The following is a 22,684-nucleotide window of genomic DNA, read 5'->3' as shown; positions in this document are numbered from 1 at the left end:
CTAAAAGTTCTTTCAAAATTAGTATTTGTGAGAGCATTATAAAGAGAAAGATTCATGAACTAATGGTAACATGATAAATCTGGACAACAGTTGTGAAGATAGTTTATTGGTATGGATCAATAATCATAAATATTTTTCTTTTAACCAAGTAATTAATTCAACTTTTAGAAATGTATGCTAAAGAATTGCCACAGATACACAAATATAAGGAACCTATTTAATTTAATTTATAAACATCTCAGCATGTATTTGAATAATGAAAGTCTATTTTTAGTATTTATTAGTTTCTCTTACACATGTGTGTTTAAAACACATGTTGATGTGTTTTGTTTTTTTCCATTCCCATTTCAGTCTTATTCCATTTCTTATGTATTTATTTATTTTTTCGCTCTTGTTACCCAGGCTGGAGTGCAATGGCGCAATCTCGGCTCACTGCAACCTCCGCCTCCTGGGTTCAGGCAATTCTCCTGCCTCAGCCTCCCGAGTAGCTGGGATTACAGGCACATGCCACCATGCCCAGCTAATTTTTTGTATTTTTAGTAGAGACGGGGTTTCACCATGTTGACCAGGATGGTCTCGATCTCTTGACCTCATGATCCACCCGCCTCGGCCTCCCAAAGTGCTGGGATTACAGGCGTGAGCCACCGCACCCGGCCTCCATTTCTTTACATGTATTTTTGAGATCCTATTGTCATTTTTTGAGGTCATCTACCAATTTTTCAAGGGTATGTCATCTTCAGTTCCAATTGAACATACAGCTCTTTTTTCAATGTATGTGGGATGCTATTTTGGAAAATTTTACAGCAAGTCACAAACAGTGATTCGCATGAAATTAGGAGTGTTGTTATTTCCCTTTTTCCTGGGGGGTATATTTTTATCTCAATAATGAAACCACTTCCTGTATGAACTTTTATAAAGCTCTTTAAACTGCTTCTTTACAATGACATCCAATACTCCAAATTATAAGCTTAAACCTTCCAAGAATAATTTCTAAATCTGTATAAAATTTTTTAACTACTTTTGTCAGGTAAATCTAAAAATATTTAAAACTAGCATTGATTGAGGTCATTTGAAGCTGCTATGACTTCCCCAAATGTTACTGTTCATTGAAAAGAGACTAATTTTAAAATTGTCTTATAATACAAAGGGTTTTTTTTTTTTTTTGAGACGGAGTTTCACTCTTGTTACCCAGGCTGGAGTGCAATGACGCGATCTCGGCTCACCGCAACCTCTGCCTCCTGGGTTCAGGCAATTCTCCTGCCTCAGCCTCCTGAGTAGCTGGGATTACAGGCACGCGCCACCATGCCCAGCTAATTTTTTGTATTTTTAGTAGAGACGGGGTTTCACCATGTTGACCAGGATGGTCTCGATCTGTTGACCTCGTGATCCACCCGCCTCGGCCTCCCAAAGTGCTGGGATTACAGGCTTGAGCCACCAAGCCCGGCTCCAAAGGGTTTTGTTGGAATAAAAAAGGTAGTAACTTTCTCTTTTATGAGAGATAATTCTAAATTTAAAGAACAATGTTACCATGTATTGGAATATATACAGTAATCAGACATGGCACAAGGATTTATATTCAAGAGTGTTCATTGAAGCATTATTTTAAAACAGTAAAAAAGTCAAATGTCCAACAATGAAGGGTACTAAAATTAATTGTTATAGTTTCATCAAACAATATTATATAGTCATTAAAATTATCTACTAAAAATATTTAATAACAGGGAAATACAAAATAATAAGTGAAAAACCTTATAACAAAATTATAGATCTTGATGTGGAGAAAATATGTATATATTTGCATGTATGAAAAGAAAAAAACTGAGTAGGAAAAAATCAAAACATTTTGGCGATTATCTTTAGACTCTGATATTTGGGTTGATTTTTATTCCCTTTCCACCTTTTTATCTTTTGAAAGTTTTTTCTCGGTGAAAATATATACATTCTATAATTTTAAAACAGCATTTATCTTAAATGTAATTAAAATACCCTACAAATTATTAATTACTAGTATTATCTTAACCTAGTAAAGGCTCTATTGCTCTTACTTTCCATGTTGAATAAATTATTATAGTCACTACCTATGAACTCCACGAATAGTGTAGAGTGTTTCTCTATGACTGATACTGCTTCATTCAGCTACTGAGCAAACAGGCAGTGTCCTGTCCTCCATCCAGATCAATGGTCCCCATCTTTTTTGACACCGGGGACCAGTTTTGTGGGAGACAATTTTTCCACAGATGGGAGGGGGTAAGGGATAGTTTTAGGATGACTCAAGCACGTTACATTGATTGTGTACGTTATTTGTATTATTATTACATTGTAATATATAGTGAAATAATCCTACAGCTCACTGTAATGTACAATCAGTGGGAACCCTGGGCTGGTTTTTCTTTGACTAGATGCTGCCATCTGGGGGTAATGAGAAACGGTGACAGATCATCAGACATGAGATTCTCATAAGGAGTGCACAACCCAGATCCCACACATGCGCAGTTCGCAGTGGGGTTTGCGCTCCTCTGAGAATCTAACGCTGCTGCTGATCTGAAGGGAGGTGGAGCTCAGGTGGTAATGCCAGCTGGGTCGCAGCTCACCTCCTGCTGTCCGGCCTGCTTCCTAGCAGGCCTGAACTAGGTAGATGAGTTCTGAGTAGATTTAAAAACAAAGTAGGGGAATAAGGGAGGCTGGGCAGAAATAAGCCTGAGGCCTGGGCCCTGTAGCACTCCTGTGTATTACTGACTCCATTTTGGCCTATTCTCACACACGGTTGTTTTTTCCACTGGTCTGTCTGCAGTCTTTTTTTGTGGACCACAACAGTCGAGCTACCACTTTCATCGATCCCCGAATCCCTCTTCAGAACGGTCGTCTTCCCAATCATCTGACTCATCGACAGCATCTCCAGAGGCTCCGAAGTTACAGCGCTGGAGAGGTAACGCCCCTATGCCCCACTCCCCTACTGTTCACCGGTCACAGTCTCTGCCTCTGCCATGGGGACAGAACAGTTTCTTAGTGACCAGGATCTAGGGTTGCCTGCGCTGGAGGGAACTAAGCCATATGCACCCTGCTCTGTGGAAGAATGATGACCATGACCGGGATACCCACTTCACACCCCAGACCTGTCTTCAGTCACCTCTTCTCCCTTGCCAAAACAGTCCCACACACTCACCACTACTAAAAACCTGTCTAGTTGAAAGGAAACTGAAAATGCAATGTCAGGAGATCCTGACACTTATGACTGGAGCTATGCCTCCTGAGGCCTGTCGTGTGTGACCACATGGAACTGCTGTGTTGTATATGACTAACTAAACTTCTGCCTCTCCATAACATCCTAGAAAATACTTCAATAATGTATCCATGGACTAGAAACTAGGAGAAATTAAGCAGGCCACAGGAATGCTCTATTCCCACTCTACCATGTGCTCTTTCTTGGTTTTATATTCTCTTTCATCCGGAAGATGGTAGTCCTTCCTGGCTACCATGAACGGCTAAACATCACTTCATTGCTTTTCTGAATTAGTTTCCATAACATATACTCTTCCTGTCCTCCTTTCTCAAGCCGAAACTGAAAACATAGCTCTTTTTTCCCTCCTGATCAGTTCCTGACGATATCATGAGCAAACTTTTCATGTCCTGACTGACATTTCCCAAGTATCTGTGCCTTGTTTTTGTAGAAACCACTAGGATCTCAAGAGATGTGGCCTCTGAGAACTATTTCCCATAAAACAGCTTTTAGAATTGGATTATAATAAGGTTAAAAAATGAAAAACGTGGTGCAGGAAGGAAAGGAATATCTGTATATGTAGGGGTGTGTGGGTGTGTGTGTGCGTGTGTGTGTATTCCACAGTGAGTCATTCCAGGGAGAGCCTGGGAGTTTCTCTCCGGAGAAACTGGGAAGGTAACATTCACCCTGCAGCCACCTCCTTCAGATAGCAAACGTTAAGTCTCAAGGGAAAAGCCTATTGTTGATGTATGGGGACCAGTTATTTACTGCTTTTTCAGGAGTCCTCTGTATACTCTGAGAGACATTACTATTTTCAACCAACAGCACTCGTGGCTTAATGCCAGTGTGATAAAATGAATTTTTTTTTCATGGAGTCGTCTTAAGTATCACTGTTTCAGGAAACTGCTAAAAGCATGCTAAATCTTTCTTTCTTCATATACGTAAAGTCCATGTGACCAGACAAAGAGGGAGTACTATACGTCCCTGAGCATTACATGGGTGTCAGGATTTGCTAGATGTGGACGTGTTCACAGACTGCAGAAAGCAATGTCCCTGCTTCCCAGGTCAACATGCATAGTCTCCCCTTCCCTGGTGGCATTCCTATAACACTTCACAAAGTATAAGGTGTATTGTCTTCAGATTATAGGGAATCAATTCAAAATTCTTCATGAACTTGAATATGCTATTTAAATTTACTTAAAACATCCAAGCTCTTTAATCTCATTGAGACAATTTCAGTATCAACATAGGGTAACTAACTACATGTGATAAAAAGCACCTGAGTACTGCAGACAGATTCACTGTCAATAAAAACTTGAGTTGCACAAGAGGAATTCCCTAAAGATACAGATCTCTTACAATTACAAGAAATTAATCTGAAGTGTAAATATTTAAAATCTTTCCAACTGAAAAAAGACTGAAACCATGGACACTGCTTGCATCACCTGTTTTAAAACATGTGTTTGATGTGATGGAATAGCACAAATAGAGTTAATTTAATATTATTTAAATCATTAATACCATTTGCCATAACAGGTATGGCAAAGTGCCATCTGCATCAGTTGAGAACTAACTGGAAGACTCTAACACATACAATGAAAGGGTGCTGCTGTGCACCAGCCATCTGTCTGCTTCCTAATGCGTCCACCCTGACTGTTCATCACATTTCCAAACCTCACCCATCCCTCTGCCCATCCTCTCTCTTCTCGTAACTTTGGACTGACACAAGGGGATACCAAGAAAAACAACAGAGAGAAGCTGAGAGGCAGAGGGTATCAGATCCACAGGCAGCGCACCAGAGAAAACAAAGACTCAGCCTCTAAGAAAATAAATATATGGTTCCTCCCACTGCAAGAGCCCTCAGCCTAGGGACAAGGAGTTAGAGGGACTCTGGTATCAAAATAGAGGGGAGTGGGTGGTGGGAAATGTTCGCTGCATCTGCTGTGATGTGATTTTGCTCAGCAAACATTGATTCCATGCATGGCTTGCTATGAACACCATGGAATGCAAAGTATGAGACAATCCCTGCCAATCCCTACTTGAATGTAAATTGGAGAAGTTTGTATTCCATTTTTGAAGCCAGGCCAAAAATACATACAGAGTTAAGTGACAAGAGAAATCAGAATACAGTTGAGTGGCAAGAGAGATGTTAGGATAAGTGCCACAGAAGTTCAAAAGAAACCAAGGAAAACTATCTTTTAAAATAAGATACCTGGCCTGGCACAGTGACTCATGCCTGTAAGGCAAACACTTTGGGAAGCTGAGATGGGAGGATCACTTGAGCCTAGGAGTTTGAGACCAGCCTGGGCATCATGGTGAGCCCCTTTCTCTACAAAAAATCTGAAAATTAGTTGGGTGTGGTGGTGTGTACCTGTTGTCCCAGTACTCAGGAGGCTGAAGTGGGAGGATGGTTAGAACCTGAAAGGTAGGGCTGAAGTGAAATGTGTTCACACCACTGCACTCTAGCGTAGGCAGCAGTGCAAGAGTCTATCTCAACAAAACAAAACAAATAATAAAATAAAGTACCTGACTAGAACTTGAAAACTGGTAGAATCTAGCTAGGTACAAAGGATAGGGAAGGGCAGCCTTACAGAGCACTAAGCAAAGGTGCAGAGGTCAGATTAAGCAAGGCTCACAGAGAGAGTGACTGGTTCAGTCTGCGTCAAGCAGCAGGTTCCCACTTGCTGTGCCTTGGTTTTCAGAAAACTTTGGTGCTGCGTGAAGGAGTTGGAACTTTTGAATGGACCACTGAATGAATCTGAGGAAAGTAACGGTGGCACCCATTGTTTCAAGGTGAAATCATCTCCAAAACACATTTTGAGAGATGGGGAAAGACTCTTGGCATTTGGGAAAGGACAATTCTCTGATGTGTGGAATCATCCCATTTTATTGCAGGCCCTTTTTTTCCTGACCCCATTCATTAAATGTCAGGATTGCTCCCATTTCCCTGGTAATTATGGCAAAACAAAACAGAACAGCCCCCCAGCATTTCCACCCACCCCTAGATGGTAGTATTACCCCTGTAAAGAACCATTATTTTACAGTCCAGTCAACTGAAATACCAAAATCTTGCTCACTTCACACAGGGAGTTCAGGACCACAGCTCTAGTTTCCTAACAGCATCTGTGCAAACTTTTGTTTGTTTGTTTGTTTTGAGAGAGACTCTCACTCTGTCACCCAGGCTGGAGTGCAGTGGCGAGATCTCGGCTCACTGCAACCTCCACCTCCTGAGTTCAAGCAAGTCTCCTGCCTCAGCCTCCAGAGTGGCTGAGACTACAGGCGTGTACCACCACACCCACTAACTTTAGTATTTTCAGTTGAGACGGGGTTTCATCATGTTGTCCAGGCCGGTCTCAATCTCTTGACCTCAAGTGATCCACCTGTCTCAGCTTCCCAAATTGCTGGGATTACAGACGTGAGCCACCGCACCTGGTCACAAACACATCTTTTTAATAGACGACCATGAAGGCCAAGAAGAGGGATTTGAGGGGCCTGCCGGAGACCACTGCCACAGTCAGATGGAAGGGGGTGAGGCCGAGTTGAAGTGACAGAGAGAGAAAACAAAGGGCAGCTTATGGGGAGAAGCCTCAGGGGGGTCAAGGAGTGTGTTAGAAAAAGTCACTGGGACTTCAGTCTGCAGATGGGCGTTCCAGCTCCAGCATGTCCACAGAAGAGCTGGGTATCAATCATTGTTCATTCCTCCCCTGCCAGGGACTTCATCTGCAAATGAGTGGTGATCAGTAAGGTGGGTTCCAGCTCTGTGATTCTCAGAATCTGTGGGGCTTGATTCCAAGTCTCAACACTGCATAGCTAAGAGAGCCATTAACAGCACAGAGCTAAGAGGAGCAGGAAAGGCAGGTGGGGGGAGGATGGCATTTGTCTTTAGGCAAGCTGATAATGTGTGTGAAAACAGCAAGATATCTGATTAGATATGACAGTTAAACAGATGGAAATGTGAGACTGAAGGAATCATCAATGGATTATTTCCATAATCCATTATTTTTCTGTGTCCTATATCACAGGCAATGAGAAATGAAGCTATAGATATTTCTTAGACTACAACTTACAAGTGTGGGTATTTTCTGTTCACCTACATAAGCCTTGAGTGTTATTCAACAGTTGATTTTTTATAAATTGCATGTAAGGACAGAATTAAAATGAGTTTCTATATTAAGAATCCTAAATGGTAACTTTTTTCCTCAAAATCCCAATGGCAGATTATTAATAGAAACATTGTCAAACATCTTTTGGCTTGTCCTTCCTCACCTGGAAAATTTTCAGACAGATTCCTGAAAGCAGTTATTACGAATACAGGATTTATACATAAAAAGATCATTATTTGACACCTTGACTTGATTTTAATGCGGAGGCACGTCTGTCTGCAATACATTCAAGCACCAGCCAAGTAGGCCTGATCTCCCCTCAGAATGTGCAACCCGAATAGGTCACAGATAAGTGGAGTGCTGTGAATACTGGATCCCATCTTAGCAAGGAAATTGGTAAAGGCTAACTAACACATCTGCCTTGTTTACGCTGCAATTCCTAATACATGTTGACATCAATAAGGAAGGATAAGCTGAGCACATCATTTTCATTTCTTTTGCCATCTTGGTCAGGTTAGAAAATCCTTAGGTATGGAGAATTTCTGGAAAGTACATACCCAAAAAAAGCTTGATGGTGACTGCCTTAGGAAAGGGCAAGTCTGACAGGGAAAAGAAACTTGCTTCTCACTTTAAAAGCAGAAGTCACTCTTAGTCATTCTTTGCAGTGAGCTTCTTTGATGGCAAAAGTCATTTCATTGGCTCTGGTGACATGAAGGAGTCTTCATTCAGGAAGCTTGCCTTTGGGGAGAGTAATTGCCGCATTGCTTCTTAAAACTGGTTGCTTTCCTCTTGATTCAGTGTAACCTGCACTTGATCACAGATTTGGTTGGAAGTTTGTAAAAATCAGACAACTTTGAAAATAAACTTTTTAATTACAGTCATACATCACTTAACAGCAGGGATACACTCTGAAAATGCTGTTGTTAGGCAGTCTTGTCATTGTGGGCATCCTAGAGTATACTTACACAAACCTAGATGGCCTGCTACTCACCTAGGCTGCACGGTATGGCCTGCGGCTCCTGGGCTACAAACCTGTACAGCATGTTAACTGTACAGAACCCTATAGGCAGTTAGAACACAATGGTATTTATGCCTCTAAACATATCTAAACACAGAAAAGGTACAGTAAAAATATCAGTATAAAAGATTTAAAAAATAGTACACCTGTATAGGACACTTACAGTGAATGGAGCTTGAAGGACTGGAAGTTGCTCTGGGTGAGTGAGTGAGTCAGTGAGTGTGAGGCCAAGGACATTCCTGTACACGACTGTAGACTGCAAACACTGTGCATTTATTTTTTTAAAGCAATTACACCATGACGTTATGACAGCTACAACATGACCAGGTGATAGGACTTTTTCAGCTCTAATCTAAGCTTATGGGAAGAGCGTTGCTTATGCATCCATTGTTGACTGAAACATCGTCATGCAGCACATCACTGTATAAACAATATGTAATGAATGCAGAACACAGACACAGATGGAAAAGCATAATTCTCCATCTGGAGACACTGGTACACATAAAAATAGAGACATTCGATTGTGTTGCCTATGGTTCTTTATCCCACTTTACCACTACAGTGCCTCGTAGACAGTTTCCACACCATCAAAATTTTTCTATATTTTATCACATGGGTCTACCATCATTTAACTCAAGCCTTTCTTGCACATGATGTTTATTGCCTGCTTTTAATTACTATAAAAATATTGAATAACTCAAATATCTCTCTTTTGTTTCCTTAAGATAATTCTGGCAGCTTTGTTAGTGATATATTTTCAGAACACAGAGGGAGTCTAGAGATTAATGTAAATTCATCCTTTGAGCCCTCCCTGTGAACTTGCTACATTTTTTTTTATCATCAGGTCTCCAGTGTTTGCAGAGAGAGCGTTAGCTGATTATTAACCTAAATTCAGTCTAAAACATGCAAGTTTCAATGACTGCTTTAAGGAAACCCACCAGTGTGCATTCCCAAATTGCAACTGAAGAGCAGCTTGTTTACCAGTTGCTGAAAACTATTTTTTGAAGATAACTATTTTGTTTTGTCTGGAGAGCTATATGTTTGAAGTTTTCACATTTACAATTATGATGAAAGCTATCAATATGAAAAGAAAAAGAAATCCTAAAAGTAGTCCCTACTACAAACTGGGTTTTACCCAATTATAGAATTGTCTCAGCATGAGTGGGGAGAGGCAGGCCACCAGGGGCTCTCTCTCTCCGCTCCTTCTCCCCTTACCACATGTGTGCATGCTCACACACCCCTGAGAAAGTTAATAACACCAAAGGGGTCAAATGCCAGGAAATTATAGTCATGTAATTTTGGTTTTAAATGGAAAATCAGTTCTGTGTCATTTTCTGATCTTAGAAAAACAAAGCAGGCCAGGCATAGTGGCTCACCCCTATAATCCCAGCACTTTGGGAGGCCAGGGCAGGAAGATCTCTTGAAGCCAGGAGTTCAAGACCAGCCTGAGCAACATAGCAAGAACCCGTCTCTACAAAAACATTTTTAAAATTAGCTAGGTACAGTGGCGTGCACCTGTAGTCCCTGCTACTCAGGGGGCTGAGGCGGGAAGATTGTTCGGACTCAGGAGTTTGAGCTTGTAGTGAGTTATGATTATACCACTACACTCCAGCCTAGATAACAGAGAATCTGTCTCAAAAAAATCCAGGCATGGTGGCTAATGCCTATAATCCCAGTACTCTGGGAGGCCAAACCAGGCAGATCACCTGAGTTCAGGAGTTCAAAACCAACCTGGCCAACATGGCAAAGCCCCATCTCTACTAAAAATACAAAATTAGCCAGGCATGGTGGTGGGCACCTATAATCCCAGCTACTCAGGAAACTGAGACATGAGAATCACTTGAACCTGGGAGACAAAGCTTGCATTAAGCCAAGATCGCACCGCACCACTATACTTCAGCCTAGGTAACAGAGCAAGACTCCATCGAAGAAGAAGGAGAAGGAGAAGAAGAAGGAAGAAGGAAGAAGGAAGGAGAAGGAGGAGGAGGAGAAGAAGAAGAAATACAGAAAGCAATGTTGGCATCATGTTTGCAGTGAGATTCAAATCAGTCACTCAATTGCTGTCAGACATCCCTCGGGATGGATTGTTTAGTATCACTGCAGGGCTTCAAGGATCCTAGCACGTACTAAATCCTAGTTCAAACTTAGACCCTCGGAATTTCCTCCATCCCTGCCTGAAACTGTCTTAATCTCTGTCCATTCCAGGGCCCCTTGTTGGAGAATGGCTTTTCTATCCAACCCTTCGGTCCTCTAGGCTTTGGTTTATGGGCCATCCAGTACCAACAACCTTTTGCAGACATTCCTATGGCTCAGGGGCCTAACAAGCCCTATCTCCCCGTGTGTTATTTCCTCTATCACACTCCTAGTAGGCCTGAAGAATGTTCATCAGTCAGTCATCTGCATTTGGGCTAGCTGGACGTCAGCTGGTTTCTGAAGTTATTCGGTCTGCTTAGTTTTGCCCGTGAGTGGGTGACCTCAGAAGTAGGCACCATTAATGAATTTCCTTCGAGGGCCAGGAATAGAAGTGAGCCTCTTTCTGTTTCAAAGCCTTATTCATTTCTGGGCGATGCCCTGACGGTTAGACACTTTCACTCAGGGTGAAACAGCAAATGTCTCCTGAATTCAGTGCGCAGCCAAGCCTTCCCAAGTTCGGCTAGCAAACCTGCTGCTTCCCAGTTTCTCTCTGTAATTTATCACTTAGATGACCTTCCGCTGGTGGGTCTCTGAGACTCTTGTCTTTACAAGATCAATAATATTTTAAGTACACATTAAGGAAAACTGACATGATTCCCTCCAAGAAAAAGAGACTTATAGTTTCGGTCCCAGAAAGCCTTCATGTATTTATTTATTCATGGAGAAACAAAAGAAGTATGAGGATTCAGTACTGCACAGTTTATTGATCAGCAAACTTTTCATCTTTTGCTTTGTAAACATTTGAGACCGGAATGTGCTGCTGCAGAAGTACCAGCTTCTAAAGCCTGGTGTCTGGCTTTGCCAGTTGAGCAGAGCTGAGGGCTAATGACATCAAAGTGAGAAGCCCACCGAAGTGGCACAGGATCTCTTTCCTTGTCCTTCAAGATAGGCCATGGGCAATTAGAAGGACCAGGAGAGAAAACAGATGCATATGCATCCCAACAACTTCCGGAAGAGCTGCAAAGACTACCACATACAGAGAGTGAACTGGTGGTCCTGTCTGCATACAAAGGATGCTATGCTTGGGTGTGGAGTATGGAAGTGGGACCCAAAGGCAAATCAGCAGTGACCTGGTTTTTCGTTATGATCTGCAATATCACACATGGCCTGTTCTTAAGTGGCCATTTTGGAACTGACTTGTTTAGACTTTGTGGCACAGGGCCTCATCACCTGTCCTGAATTCTGTGTGAGTGAGTTTTATGCTGCTCTCAGAGGGAGAATGGTCTTGCCTATTTTTTTTTTTTTTTTTAATCTGGGTGTTTGAACTCTTTCTAAGTGTCTTGCACAATTATCATCTGTTACATTAAATTAAACTTGGCTTGAGGATGCCTTGATATTTTGGAGTCATTATGTAATGAATTGCCACCTCACTTGGGACATGAATTAACTGAAAGCCTAATTTGGGAGTATACTTTTGCAACAGAGAGTTGAGTCTCAGCCAATCACAACAGCCAAGCTTCAGTCAATCGCAGGTGGCCAACTGATCAGACCATGTTGAAATAAAGCACACGCTGAGCTGTAACCAATCCAGCTGCTTCTGTGCCACCGTCCTGTTCCCCATCCATAAATGCTGCCTGCCCACGGCTGCGGAACAGAGCTCTCTCCGCCCTTTCTGGTTCTGCTTCTGAGTAAGGACCACCCTGTTCTCACGCTGTTCTTTGCTCAGTTAAACTGTACATTTACTTTGTCTAAAGTCTTTATTTTAACACTTCAAATTTCTTAAATATTTTAAAGCCTAAAGCCTATTTTAGCATGCTTTGCCAAATATCATAGGATGAGTTACACTCTACATTAAATCCCATATATCTGGTAAATGTACTGCAATGTAGAAAATCTATAGTGCCTCCATTTTTAACATCTTACCCTTCAAAGGTCTTAAAAAACGAAATGTATGTAGAATCACAGTGAGAAGATCCATTATCATGCTCTAGAACTTACAGGATTTACAAAATTTAAAATTGAGCTAAGCTAGTTTTTTTGTTTTGTTTTGTTTTTGAGACAGAGTCCCACTGTGTCACCCAAACTGAAGTGTAGTAGAGCAATCTCAGTTCACTTCAGCCTCTGCCTCCCAGGTTCAAGGAGTTCTTGTGCCTCAGCCTCCAGAGCAGCTGGGAATACAGGCATGTGCCACCATGTCCGGCTAATTTTTGTATTTTTAGTGGAAACAGGTTTCAGCATGTTGGCCAGGCTTGTCCGAAGCTCCTGTTCTCAAGTGATCCACCCACCTCAGCCTCCCAAATCGCTGGGATTACTGATGTGAACCACCAAACTGGCAAAATCTTTTTTTTTTTTTTTTGAGACAGAGTTTCGATCTCGTTGCCCAGGCTGAAGTGCAATGGTGCGATCTCAGCTCAACGCAACCTCCTCCTCTTTGGTTCAAGCGATTCTTCTGCCTCAGCCTCCCAAGTAGCTAGGATTACAAGCATGCACTACCAAGCCCGCCTAATTTTTTTTTTATTTTTAGTAGAGGCGGGGTTTCTCCATGTTAGTCAGGCTGGTCTCGAACTCCTGACCTCAGGTGATCCACCCGCCTCAGCCTCCCAAAGTGCTGGGATTATAGGCGTGAGCCACCGCACCCGGCTGCACCAGCAAAATTGAGCTAAGTTAGTTTAACGTTAATCATCACAAGTATCAACTTTAGGCTAAGCAAGTTATTTATCTCATGAAGTTTTGTCAAAATGCCCAGGCAAAACCAAGATATTGGAAGCAGGCTGGCAACGTAGAAGGAGTAAACAAGTGATTTGCAGTCAAGTGTTAGAATCCTGGTTCTCTCTCTTACAGTTGAAAATTTGGGGAAACCTTTTCTTGGATCCTCAGATTCCCTATTTGTAATTTTGGATGAGAATGTGTATCTTGCGGAATTCGTAAGGATGTAAGATGCTATGTGAACAGAAGCCAACACCGTGAGTGGAATAACAGGCATTCAGCAAAGAATGACCCCAGGTGTAATAAATACTGTTTAAACAAGAAGTCCCTTATACATTCAGTACTGAAGTGCAACGCTACCTGTTGGAAAGTTATAGGCCTACCTTACCAATAATATTTATCTAGGATTTAATCTCTCTTTAACAAATGTATGATGAGAAACATTTCTTGGGCTATTCAATAATTTGATTAATATTCATGATTTTGGCATGATTACATTTTTTTTTTTTTTTTTTTGAGATGGAGTCTTGCTCTGTTGCCCAGGTCAAAATGCCCTGGCATGATCTCAACTCACAGTAACCTTCACCTCCTGGGTTCAAACGATTCTCCTGCCTCAGCCTCCTGAATAGCTGGGATGACAGGTGCCCACCACCACGCCTGGCTAAGTTTTGTATTTTTAGTAGAGATGGAATTTCACTATGTTGGCCAGGCTGTCTTGAACTCCTGACCTTGTGATCTACCCACCTCAGCCTTCCCAAGTGCTAGGATTACAGGAGCAAGCCAGATTGCTTTCTTAACCATAATATAGCACATCATTAACTCTACTTAAACATTTTTGTAAACTTTCTTTTCCATCACTTTGAGGGTTGTAACTTTATTACTTTTTCAACTTAGGTGACTTCAGAATCTTTTACCTCTTAGGTTGAAAAACTGGTATCAAAAGACATCGGAAATTAATACAAATTTCTAATGCTTATGCTTTTATTCTAAAATTAGGCCTCGGAAGTCTCTAGAAACAGAGGAGCCTCTTTACTGACTAGGCCAGGGCACAGCCTAGTCGCTGCTATTCGAAGCCAACATCAACATGAGTCATTGCCACTGGGTATGTATCATGCTTCTTTGAGCCCCTGGCTCAAATAATACCAATACCCAGCCTTGGTTTTTTGTTTGTTTTTCTGGGTTTTGTCATGAACCCTTTAATACTCAACATTCTGTGTTTTCTTTCTCCTCTTTTAGGATACAGTGCACTCCCCCACCCCTGCTCCCACCCTCCCCTCTGCCCCTTCCCCTCTTCCTTTCTCCTCACCTCTCTGTTGCCCTTCCTCTCTTTTCTATTCTTTCCCAAACTCCCGGGTCTCTTCTTTCTTATTCTATTCAGTGATTTGTTAACCCAGTGCACAAGAGTATGGTTTAAATGAGGAGGTGAATTGTACTGTTGCCAGACACAGTGTTTAACGTATCCCTCTCTTTCCATGGATGTATGGCGGAAAGTTTACAGTCTCCATTCCTAACTTCAGCCACCTTTTTCCAAAACATATGCCGCTTGTATCGAGGAAAACAAAGTGAGAGCATGTAAATGGCGCTTCCATTATCACTACCGGGAAATCAACACATGGATTTCTTTGCACTCATAAAGAATCTTTTACCATAACTATGGCAAAATGACCAAGAAAAATTAGAAGGAAGAGAAGAGAACTCTCATGGGAGAGCTATTTTGTTCCCCTTTACCTGTTCATGCAGAGATGCATTAATACCCAGTAAAGATCCTGAAATGTTAAGGACGATTAACATAGATCTGGCTCACTTTTAGTTTGAGCCCTTGAAAAAATTATAATGCTATTATGTCACATTTTAAAAACTCTCGAGAGCGTGCATTTTTTTGATGAGTATGCTGCCTGCCCTTCAAACTCCTTCATTAATCCAGGTATGAAGCAGCCATTTTCCAATCATCAGCGTGATTATCTCTGGGCTGCAGACCCAACCGCAGCTCTGTGCTTTTGTCTGTTTCAGCATATAATGACAAGATTGTGGCATTTCTTCGCCAGCCAAACATTTTTGAAATGCTGCAAGAGCGTCAGCCAAGCTTAGCAAGAAACCACGCACTCAGGTAAGGCTCACCCAACACTCCCTGGAACTCTAGGACTTTCCAGCCATTTTCCTGCTGGGAAACACCTCTGTGGAGAAAAAGCAGAAGCTTATCGTGCGTTTTATTTGTGCATTTAAATGAGAGTTTGAATCCTTAAGGTGAAGGGTTTGGGAGTTCCTATTTTTGGGAAATGGCATAATGAGAGACAGTCATATTATCAGATTACGTATCATTTATATGGTACTGAAATGATTTCCACTGAGTTGGCAGGAAGCACATTGATTTGGAGGAAACAAAATAGCTTCCATTAAAAAATTATTTATGTAAAACACCATATAAATTACTTTTAGTTTTGAAATATAATTGTTGAGGCCGGGCGCGGTGGCTCACGCCTGTAATTCCAGCACTTTGGGAGGCCGAGGTGGGTGGATCACGAGGTCAAGAGATCGAGACCATCCTGGTCAGCATGGTGAAACCCCGTCTCTACTAAAAATACAAAAAATTAGCCGGGCATGGTGGCGGGTGCCTGTAATCCCAGCTACTCAGGAGGCTGAGGCAGGAGAATTGCCTGAACCCAGGAGGCGGAGGTTGCAGTGAGCCAAGATCGTGCCATTGCACTCCAGCCTGGGTAACAAGAGCGAAACTCCGTCTCAAAAAAAAAAAAAAAAAAAGAAATATAATTGTTGAATGGTAAACCAAATACTGAGTGACCATGTTCGAAAATAAACAAGCAAACAGAAAGTTTACTGTGTGTTCTGACTACTTACATCTTACTCTTCATTGGGGTCATTTTTGAACAAGTGCTGCTGAAACTCTGAATCCCTTCATGGGGAGGGGATAGCAATCTAAAATTATAAAGAGAAAATACTCCCTGAACCTGAGTCCTGCTTTCTCACCAAAATATTCAAACATCTCTTTCTTTTGGTTTAGTCTCCAGCCTTCCAAAAGCTGGAGAGGCCTGGGGGTTAAGAGCACATCCCTTTGACGTTTGAATTCTTATTCTATCGTATAGGGACTGTTGATGGAGGTATGTTATTCAATCCTCTGCCCTTAGTCTCCTTGTCACTGAAATGGGGGTCGCAATGTGGGTGTGGTTGTGACACTTACATGAGGATGTGTTAAAGGACAAGGTAGGGTGAGTGAGAATCCCATCAGTGGCCGCCGTTCAGTCTTCCCTGCCCATTCGGTGCAGTCTTGTGAATCGGGCTGATACCTGCAGTACTCTGACTTCCTCAGTGAATCACTAGCAACTTCAGGTAGCCCCTTTGCCTTGCAGTCCTTGCCACTCCCACCAGAATGGATCATTCACTATTCTTTCCCCTCCAACACTCCCTCATTGACACCTCTGTTCCCTGTATTTTCACTCTGTAAATTAGAGCCACCACCCTCCCAGCTGTTCTTCATCTCATCTCCTCCCTCTTCTTCCAGCCTTCCTTTCTCTGCCCCCCTGCCATGGTTCAAGTTGAGGTGCTCATCATTGCTCTTCTGGACCATACAGGGGTCTCTCCTAAAATATTCCCTATCACCCTACCATAACCGGAGTTACCTACTTAAAGCATAGGTTAAATCACATCCTCCCTACTCTTCAAAAAAGCTTTCATGATTTCTTTTTTTGTGAGACAGAATCTTGCTCTGTTGCCTGGGCTGAAGTGCAGTGGTGCAATCTCAGCTCACTCTGACCTCCACCTCCCAGGTTCAAACAATTCCTGAGCCTCAGCCTCCCGAGTAAGTAGTACTACAGGCACACGCCACCACAGCCGGCAAATTTTTGCTAAATTTTGTATTTTCAGTAGAGATGGGGTTTCACCATGTTGGCCAGGCTGGTCTCATCCTGACCCCAAGAGATCTACCCACCTCAGCCTCCCAAAATGCTGGGCTTACAGGTATTAGCCACCTCACCAGGGTTAGAGTCAAAGTCAAGTTTTTTTTGGTTTTTGGTTTTTTTGTTTGTTTGTTTGTTTTGAGATGGGGTTTCACTCTTGTTGCCCAGGCTGGAGTACAATGGCGTGGTCTCGGCTCACCGCAAACACTGGGTTCAAGCAATTCTCCTGCCTCAGCCTCCTGAGTGGCTGGGATTACAGCCATGAACCACCATGCCCAGCTAATTTTGTATTTTTAGTAGAGGCGGCGTTTCTCTGTATTGGTTACACTGGTCTCGAACTCCTGACCTTAGAATATCCACCCACCTTAGCCTGCTAAAGTGCTGGAATTACAGGTGTGAGCTGCCTTATTCGGGCTAATGTCAGTATTTCTAAGCACAATGTCCGTGGCCTCCAAAGTCTAGCCCTAACCTAACTCTCCATCCTGTGCTAAGCTCATCCTTCCAGGGTATTCCACCTCCACTACACAGGCTGTGTACTCTCCTGCCTTTGTCTTTCCTGGAATGACTTCCCTGTTAAGAACGTCTCATCCCATTTTAAAGGCTCAGAGCAAATGCAAAAATTCAGTGATCTAGACAGGTTTTAGTATTTCTTTTGTCTTGCTTTGATAGCATGCTTTTGTGCCTCAAAGATATTTTTAGATCTCTCATATTCTGGTGTTTACTTCTGTCTCCCTACAGTACTCTAAGCTCTTTAGAGCAAGGTCTTTCTCTTCCTTGTCTTTGTGCCCACTCTGCCCCTTAGAACCTGAAATGGGGGTCACAATGTGGGCATGGTTGTTATATGTACAGGGGGTGTGTAAAGTATAAGGCAGGGTGAGCCAGAATCCCGTCAATGGCTGCCTTTCATTATTCCCTGCCCATGTGGTGCAGTCTTGTGAATCAGGCTGATAGCTGGGTATGTATGGGATTGAAAATAGGAAACACCATGCAGTATGGGATTTTAAAAATAGGAAACACCAATTACTTTTAGAGTGAATGAAAGATCTTTAGCATGAACAAATGAACCCTGGCATGATGGATTGTTACTTTCATTTATGTTCAACTCTTAAGGATTCTCTGCCCAAGTTTCACTACTGCACCTGCCGCAGAAGGCAGGTCATACTCAGCCACATGGGTCACTCATTCATGAACTGCTCTTCAACTCACCTAACAACCTAAGGGAATTTTCAAGGGATTTCCAGGGGAGTTGTATTATCTTAAGGGTTTTCGACTCATGATTGCTCTTGAACATTGTTTACGTTACTGATTCTACCGCTAAGTAATGAATTCACTGTTCACTTTTTGGAAGACTTTCAACTCACCAAAGACACTGAAGCCTCATTTTAATCATTCGAAAAGTTTTCTTTTTAAAGTAATTCCCTATATAAAAGAGTGGAATACATTTCCAAAGGACAGTAAACTGTTTTCAGCCCTATTATTTATCACATTGTAACAAAATCCAGGCAACTTTAAATGTTTTGTTGCAGTACGGGATTGTACAATTATGATTTTGCAGAGCTGAGGGCACTTGAAATCAGGACACATTGGAATTGAAAAAAACTTGGAAATTATCTAGTGTAGAAACTTATAACCTATTTGGAGATTATGAACTCCTCTGAGATGCTGATGGAGGCTTCTGTGGACTCTCCTCTCTATATAAATATAAACCTCTGAATATAATTTCAAATAGTTAATGGACCCTAAAGAAACTGTGGACCCAGGTTGAAAACCCAAATATTTCATCAAAAACAGAAGGCTCACAATGACTATCAGAAACTAGACTATGAGACAACAGAACTAAAAAAGCAGAAAGAAAAGAGCAAGAACATGTTATTCAGGAGGTCAAGCCTAAGAGATGCAGGAAGCCGGGCCCTGCTCTCCATGACGAGGCCTCCACCTGCCTCGAGGGCCATGTCAGGGTGAGTCAGATCCACTTTGAAGATTCAGAAATTGAAAAGAATACCACTCTCCTCAGGACCCAAGCCAGAAAAACTCATGGCTTCCTCTGTGGTCCTCAAGAGCAGACAGTGACCCCTGTTCAGCCATTGCTGTTCTCCAGGAGTCATGGAGTCTACATCTTGGGTCCGGGAAGCCAGTTGCTGGGTTTGAGTATTGAGAAAACTGTCCAGACAACAGCAGTGACTTGCAGTGAAAAGCAGGAAGCCACATGTAGAGAAGGGGATGGAGCCAGAAAACCCAGAGGTTAATGGCATCTGTTTTCTTTAAGGAGCATGGAGGCAGTCCTTCAACTAGTGCTTTGATTGTGTAGTTCATCTGAATCAGGATTGTCTCAGGGTTATGTATGCAGTAGCAAGCAAAACAAACATGTAAACTCAAAATGAATTTACAATCTATTGAGGGAGACAGATAATAGACAAGCTTGGGGTTGGTTTTTTTAAGCCAAATATATAGCTACATACTATGTTAAGTGCCATGAAGAACATGATTAGAATTCAGCAACAGTGGATAATATGCTGGTGCAGAGGAAGAGGACTTACATCCTAAGCCGAAGGCAGGGAAGGCTTTTCCAAGTAGGTGGTGCTTAAGCTGAAACCTGAAAGATGAGGAGTTGTGCCTTGAGATGCAAAGTAGAGGTCAGGGAGAGAGTACGCAAAAGCCCTGAGGCAGGAAAAGCTTAGCTGTAAGTGAAGAATAGCAGAAAGCTAGTGTGGCCCTGGTGTAGATTGGGTGGGTAGGCGAGACCTACCCTGGTCAAGTTGCAGAGGGAGGTCCTATCACCAATAGGGAAAAATTTTATTTGAAGGGCAATTCTATTTGAGAAGTAATTGAGAAGCTTTCAGCTGGAAAGAAATACGATTGCATCTGTGTTTTTAATGGCCACAGATGCAATATGAAATGTGATTGCATCTGTGGTCATTAAAAACACAGATGCAATGTTTGGGCAGCCCTATGGGAAAAAGATAGGCTGGAGAGGGGCTATGATGGAAGAGGGGCTATGCAGGCAGCTATTATATTAACCCACGTGAGAGATGATGGCCGTGTGGATAATGGTAAAATATGGATGAAGAGGAGGAAGCAGTTTGGGGTGATACGGTGGATACAGAAACAACAGGAGCTGATGACAGCTTGAACGTAGTGGGTGAGGAGAAGAGACCAATTAAGAGTGACAGCCAACTATGGGGCTTACACAGGTGAGTGGATAATGGTGTCATTTACTGAAATGGGAAAGAATGGAGGACTGACCTGAGGAGAGAAAGAAGGTCAAGGATTTCTTTTTGTATATTGAGTTTGAAGGTCTTTGAAGCCACAAGTGGAGATGTCAAGATATCAAGGAGGCGGGCAACTGCCCTGTCCTGAGCTCTAAAGAAAGTGTGCTCTGGAGTTTTCCCGATGGCCAAGAGAGAGTTGCAGGAGAGACAGCTGATGTTCTCACCCCTGGATGTCTTCCCCAGTTCTCAATGCACTTTGGGATGGAGTCCTGGGGGCATCTGGAGGTCCCCTGCGCCACTGGCTCTGCATGAAATATTGCTAGATATGACAGGGGGTATAATATCCGAGGGAGAGCCACCAAAACTCTCAGAAAATTGTGCTTCGCATTCCGACAGCTGGATGCGGTCCATATGGTGGTGCCACGATAGAACCGCTGCACTGGGTGGCACTTTCTAAACTGGGGATAGCACTTCACTGCCCTAGTGGAGATGGCCCTCTCTGGGCTTCTTTTTCTCCAGGCAGAGAGGCCAGGGGCTTCACCAGATGTGGATACCTTGGAGCAGCAGAATAACCTGACCGAGGGGACATTATCATTGAAAGAGCATAGAAATTTGAGGTCATTCATAAGGCCAACGTCATTAAACTAGAGGAGAAGATTCAAGAGCATCTTTCAAACAACAGGGCTGTGAATTAGTGTCAGGATTTGGATTAAAAAGCCCAGGGATGGGGTCAAGAACATAGGCAGAGGGAGAAGCAGGCGATGAGGCGGCTGGGGATATTCTGTTCTCTTGGCTGGGCTTCCACATGTTCCCTGCAGAATGACATGTCGGCAGTGCTGCTCCCTTTTTCAAACCCCAGCGAAGCCACTGTAAACACACCCCCAGGTTCTGGGGATGCCATTTCCTTCAGCGGTGCTTCACCCGCACTGAAGTTGGGTCACAGTGCATTTCCCAGTTTAATCCCATTCTGTCTTGTAGAGGCTCAAAATCTTCCCTTGCCTTTAAAAAAAGATCTCCATACAAAAAGGTAAAATTGATTATATTTTTCCATACAAGTGATGATAAAGATTTGGATTTATATTAATATAATCAAAGAGAGGAAAAAGTTGTATCTGCAGTATTTTGGAAAATAGATTTTTTTTAAAAAATCATTCATCTTTTGGGCCAGGCATGGTGGCTAAAGCCTATAATCCCAGCACTTTGGAAGGCTGAGGTTGAGGTGGGCAGATCTCTTGAGCCCAGGAGTTCAAGACCAGCCTGGGCAACATGGTGAAACCTGATCTCTACTAAAAATACAAAAATTAGCTGAGTGCGGTGGTGCACGTCTGTAGTCCCAGCTACATTGGGGGACTAAGGCCAGAGGATCACTGGAGCCTTGGAAAGTTGAGGCTGCAGTGAGCCGTGATCAGGCCACTGCACTGCAGCCTGAGCAACAGAATGAGATCTTGTCTCAAAATAAAAATTTTTTTGAAGAAAATACAAAAACTAGCCAGGTGTGGTGGCACACACCTATAATCCCAGCTACTCAGGAGGCTGAGGCATGAGAATCACTTGGACCCGGGAGGCAGAGGTTGCAGTGAGTTGAGATGGCACCATTACCTTCCAACCGGGACAACAGAGCAAGACTCTGTCGCAAGAAAAAAGAAAAGAAAATCATCCATCTTTACCACTGGGAGAAACTAAGTGAGGAGTGTACAGGATCTGTCTGTTTATTTCTTACAATTATACATGACTCTAAAATTACATCAAAATAAAAATTAAACAAAAAAGAATTAAAGATCTTTTTCAAAAGATCCTTAATTTTCCCTGATTTTTCTGTATCTCTTCAAAAAAGGCAAAAAATATTAACTCCTTTGAAGCATGCATACAATGGAAAGATTCTTGGATATGGTGTTTTTATTATTTGAATGACATCAGGGAAGAAAATTACAAAGTTAATTTGATCCAAAAAAAATTCTACTTATCCATAGACTTACTTGAAATAATTTTCCCAGTTGGAGTTGAAGGTTGTCTAAAAGGGCCAGTAGACAAGTTGTAGCTTACAGAGACAAAACTGATGTCTGTGCTTTGCCTGACCTGGGAGACTGTTCTTGGTTCTGGGGGCCAGGCCCCCTCTGTGCCCAGTGTGGCATTGGCATTATAAACTTTCCATCAGGCACAAGATTTATCACGAGACATGAGCCCAGAACAGTCTTTTAGGAGTCCTCTCTTATCCAGCACCACTCCTGACTGTCTTAGCTACCTGAGGGCCTAACTCTGTGTGTTCCTCAGCTTCTGTATCTGTGCAAGTCTGTAGAAAGGCCGTCCCTTAGAGAGCATCCTGCAAGCCTGCAATATGAGCTTAGAATACGGCAAGATACACCGGATGTTAGGACATCGCTATGCAGCAG

General features: G+C 42.5%; 1 protein-coding gene across 12 annotated transcripts in view; it reads left to right on the top strand.

The window, feature by feature from the left end:
- Positions 1-22,684, top strand: part of HECW1 (HECT, C2 and WW domain containing E3 ubiquitin protein ligase 1) — a 600,315-nt gene that overhangs the window by 510,515 nt on the left and 67,116 nt on the right. For all 12 annotated transcript variants that reach the window (XM_074379771.1, XM_010341340.3, XM_074379772.1 and 9 more), the window contains 3 exons: positions 2,792-2,926; positions 14,174-14,279; positions 15,188-15,284. In XM_074379771.1, coding sequence (XP_074235872.1) covers positions 2,792-2,926; positions 14,174-14,279; positions 15,188-15,284 — 338 coding nt within the window. The remainder of the gene's footprint in view (positions 1-2,791; positions 2,927-14,173; positions 14,280-15,187; positions 15,285-22,684) is intronic.

The sequence above is a fragment of the Saimiri boliviensis genome, chromosome 10, assembly GCF_048565385.1.
Source record: "Saimiri boliviensis isolate mSaiBol1 chromosome 10, mSaiBol1.pri, whole genome shotgun sequence".
Taxonomy (NCBI): domain Eukaryota; kingdom Metazoa; phylum Chordata; class Mammalia; order Primates; family Cebidae; genus Saimiri; species Saimiri boliviensis.
The sequence above is the reverse complement of the archived record's forward strand: the minus strand, read 5'-3'. Positions and strand labels throughout refer to the sequence as shown.